The sequence below is a fragment of the Nicotiana attenuata genome, unplaced genomic scaffold (genome assembly GCF_001879085.1).
Source record: "Nicotiana attenuata strain UT unplaced genomic scaffold, NIATTr2, whole genome shotgun sequence".
Lineage (NCBI taxonomy): Eukaryota > Viridiplantae > Streptophyta > Magnoliopsida > Solanales > Solanaceae > Nicotiana > Nicotiana attenuata.
The window spans coordinates 426288-430607 of record NW_017670762.1 but is presented as its reverse complement, the minus strand read 5'-3'; the positions used below and the strand labels follow the sequence as shown (position 1 = coordinate 430607).

The following is a 4320-nucleotide window of genomic DNA, read 5'->3' as shown; positions in this document are numbered from 1 at the left end:
GTGTGTGTGTAGGTAGGTGTGGTGACATACAAATATAAAGTAATACTAAAAATGTAGAAAATAATTAAAATTAATAGTTGTGATACATTATTATGAATCTCAACCTAAAAAATCTTCTTGATCTAGCTATATCGAAATTTGCATCTACTCCCTCCATCTCAAATTACTTACTGTAATTTCTAAAAATAGTAGTTTCAAATTATTTATCATTTTAGAAGTTTAAGATAAAATCATTTATTTTGTCTCATTTTATCTTTAGTAGTAATTGTTCTTGAAGATGGAGATGACACATAAATAGAATAAATATCAATAAAGAAAGATTATATTTTAAAACATAAATAAGGATAATATAATCAAAAAATCCTTCTAATTACTTTTTTTAAAGAGTCATGTAAAAAAAATACCATAAATAATTTGAGACGGAGAGACTACAAATAGTAACAAAATCTTAAAATTACCAAAAAACAGCACACCAAAAAAAAAAAGGAAAAGGAAAAGAGAAAAAGAAGAAAATTTGTTCGCAAATGGTGAAACACGTGTCAGTAAGAAGCAGCTCGAAGGACCAAAATCCATGGCTGCCTTAGCAAAAGTAAAAAGAAAACTCGAACTAACAGTAATTCAGTGTTCATTTCTAGAACCCAACAGAAGCAGACCCTTCATCCCCCAGCCTTTGGTCTTCACCCAGAAATGGTAAGTGAATTATGAATTGGGTTTCATTCCTTTTCATCGCATGAAAATTTCAGTGCTTAAGTGTCTTTGCTAATATTTGTTCTTGCAAATGATCTTAAGAATTTCAAGAATTGTTTTGCTAATTGACATACCAATTAGAATCTCGTGGTCTTAAACTAAAATCTTGTACCAAAAATATTTTTGAATCTTATGGTCTTAAAGACAATTTTACAAGTGCATATCATTAAGGTAAAATAAGAATGAGGAAATTTAAAACTTACTAAGTGGGCGTTTGGACATAAGAATTGTCAAATTCCCGAAAAGTGAAAATGGTATTTGAAAATTAGAATTTTATTTGGACATAAATATAATTTTAGGTTATTTTTGAATTTTTGTGAGTGATCTGTGTGAAATTTTTTGAAAAAAAATAGTTTTTTTGGAGTTTTTCAAATTTTCCAAAAATTCCAATATTCATTTTGAGGCGAAAATTGAAAATTTTATGGCCAAATGCTATTTAGAAAAAAAGTTAAATTTAAAAGAAAGTGAAAAAGATTTCATGGCCAAACGGGCTCTAAATATAGAGAAAAAAAAAAAAACTAAAAAGAAAAGTAAGATATATAAATTTCAATGGAGGGAATAACATATTGGGTTTATGCTCTGTACGAATAAGATTAGAATTGGGGCTTTGTCCAAATACTTTCTGGGGTATGTGCAACATTGTCCGTTACTTGTCAACCAATGTAGATTTACGTGTATTAATCCTAATTTCTTTGGCCATTTTGTATCAAACCAATGAATCCTTGTTATTTTGGCCAGTAAGCTTGTGGTTAGAGGCGGAGCCATGATTGAGGTTTATGGGTTCTGAACTTGCCATCGAACCCGTTGTTCATGTCAAGGAGTAGAGTTAGCTCAATCTTTATAGCAATTGAGCACATGCACTAGAAATGAAACTGTTTTTGAAAGTGCGATTTTCTCTCGGGGAAATGGGAGCCTTGGGTTCTTAGCGTATTTGAACACTTCCTAATGAGTAGTATTTTTATGGTTTGAGTCAGTGGCAGAACCACATAGCTCCAATGGGTGTCAATTCTTCGGCAGAAATCTACATTTTTTAGATCGGTAATTTTCTTTTATGTATATATAGTATGTGTTGAATCCCCTTGATATATTTACTTTTTAATATTTTCAAACACATTAGTGAAAATCGTAGCTTCGCTACTGGTTTTAGTCAAGTATCTTTTGTTAACAGGGTGAAAAATGTTGTATAATGATTTTTCAATAAAAACTGTGCCTTTTTTGTTCCCTTTAAAATAATATTTGTAGCGAACCAGCAACAGAGATTGGTTGCCACAAGTGAAGATTGCCAATTTTTCTTATCCTTTATTTTTGTGTGCTAAATGGTGATTCTCTTGTTATTTCTCTTGATCTTAATGCTAGTTGCTTGTCGCTAGTCTCTAGTAATGTGAAATAGGTATAAGCGAGAATTAGTATGACCAGTGCTAGATTTTTCTTGCATCCTTATATAACTGTTCGGTAATCATAAACTAGCATCTCATTACACGCTGCAGTAATTCTGGAGTGGCCATGCTTTGATAGTTTCCATTTATTTATTTTTTGAACTTTGAGTGGAGTGTGAATGTGACCTTTAGTTGTGATGTGAAGCTTTGTCATCTGTTTGTTGGATAAGTACATGTGGTATCAAATTGAGTACAATCATAATTTACTGTTCTAGTTCTTATACTTAGCGGAAATTGTACTTACGAACTTTGACAATACCACCAGACAACACCATTTTTTGCTGGGCTTGCAATAGCTGCTGCAGCTCTTGCTGGTAGATATGGAATTCAAGCTTGGCAAGCATTTAAGACTAGACCTCCTAGAGTTCGGAAATTTTATGAAGGAGGTTTCCAGCCTAAAATGACCAAAAGGGAAGCAGCTCTTATCCTTGGAATTAGGTAAGCGCTGAATATTTATAATGAATTTCTGTAGTCTGTTAACCAGATGTTTCAGCTTATTCACTCTACCATTTGGGGCTCCGGTTGCCCCTGAACCTGCCTAGGATTGGTGGAGTAGGGAATAGGAATAAAGAAATTTCTTGTCACCTATCACATGAAGACTGTTTCCGTTGTTTCTCTGTAATATAGTCTTACTTGTTAAGAAACAGCAAGAGAACTGAGGCGAAAAACAAGGCATGAAAGTGTTATGGATCTAGGTGTTCTATTGATAAAGATTTTGTATAGTATATGCCTAGTAGATCCTCGTGATCTTACTAATTTTATCTTAATGAAGTCAGAATATGTTTACATATGTTTGTTAAGTTGAGTACGATTTTCAGCAGACTGTAAACAATTATCTTGTTCCATCTGAGGCGGAATATCTATACTTCTCACTGACCGTAGTAAACACAGCCAGTGCCAACAAAAGGTTATTAAAGTGATCCATCTTAAAAGGTAATATGTGTTGGTGAGAGCTTTTACAAGAACTAAATTTGGAGTAAGTTTGAAACATTGGATCAATAGCTGAAAAGTCCGCAAATAGAAAAGTGCCATGAAGAAGTAACGCATGACTAGCATTCGTCATTTCTGTGCGATGGTATCAAATTTCTGAATGGTTGCTTCTGATGCCATTCTAAAAATAATTGTGAAGCAGTAACTCAGACTCTCTATTGTAAAACTGTGAGAGCCATATGAGCAAGGAGCAGAGTTTCGAAGAAAATTTTCCAAACTCTGTAAATATTTGAAGTGAGAGAGAGATTACATTACTTCATATCCACAGCTTGAGCAACAGCCTTGGATGACTATAGAAGGTTAAATCTTTTTGGTGGAATATTCCAGGCTCCATCCGTTTCACAAACATTGATTACTAGCGTTCTCTAAGACCAGAGGTTATCTACATTTTTTATCTCCAAAAACTAAAAAGGCTCTCGTAAAACACGAGGCTCTCATCTAACTTTTTATCCATTGATCATAGAACTAACTAATGAGTTCATAATTTTTGAAATGTCTTATAGAGAGGGTGCTCCGCCAGACAAGGTTCGAGAAGCACATAGAAGGGTTATGATTGCAAACCATCCTGATGCTGGTGGCAGCCATTATCTTGCTTCTAAAATCAATGAAGCTAAAGATGTGATGCTAGGAAAGACGAAAAGCAGCGGATCTGCATTTTGATTCTTTGGGATATTACTTCCAGGTATGACCAATCTTGGAATGTTCATATCGACGATAATCCTACTAGATTTAAATTTTGGTGGCACATTTATTCACAACTCGAAAAAGAACAAAGTGATTGGACTGTGATCAGCTTCAGCAACTGTGCTGAAAGTGTCACCCTTTTGTGAATGAGCTTGTTGGTGAAATCAACAGAAATGTATAGTTATTTGTAACATTCTTTGACTTTATAAAGTGATTTTTATTTGTGCTCTCTCCTTCATCAAAGGAAATGGAAAATTTGGAGGGAGTGTAGTTTCTTTTCTAAAAATGTCCCCGGTGGAAGCCAGAAATTTTCTCAAGGGTATTCAAACTTGAAAGAAGTGAAAAAAATTCTTCGATAAAGGGTGTTCAATATATGTTATATACCGGTAAAACCTGATACTTTACCTATATATACAGTGTAATTTTACGATAAAAGGGTGGTCAGTTGACCACCCTTTAATAA

At 33.7% G+C, this 4320-nt stretch overlaps 1 protein-coding gene across 1 annotated transcript; it reads left to right on the top strand.

Moving 5' to 3' along the window:
• Positions 1 to 533: 533 nt before the first annotated feature.
• LOC109243094 (mitochondrial import inner membrane translocase subunit TIM14-1-like) lies at positions 534 to 4085 on the top strand. The gene is made up of 3 exons (XM_019409985.1): positions 534 to 690; positions 2449 to 2621; positions 3677 to 4085. Exons 1-3 carry the CDS (start codon positions 688 to 690, stop codon positions 3831 to 3833), a joined length of 333 nt encoding a protein of 110 aa, XP_019265530.1. The 5' UTR covers positions 534 to 687; the 3' UTR covers positions 3834 to 4085.
• Positions 4086 to 4320: the final 235 nt, after the last annotated feature.

Bases quoted from the DNA above. Each gene is read 5' to 3' on its own strand.
- LOC109243094 (XM_019409985.1), top strand. The intron at 2,622-3,676 runs GTAAGCGCTGAA...AATGTCTTATAG, and splicing joins GCTCTTATCCTTGGAATTAG to AGAGGGTGCTCCGCCAGACA.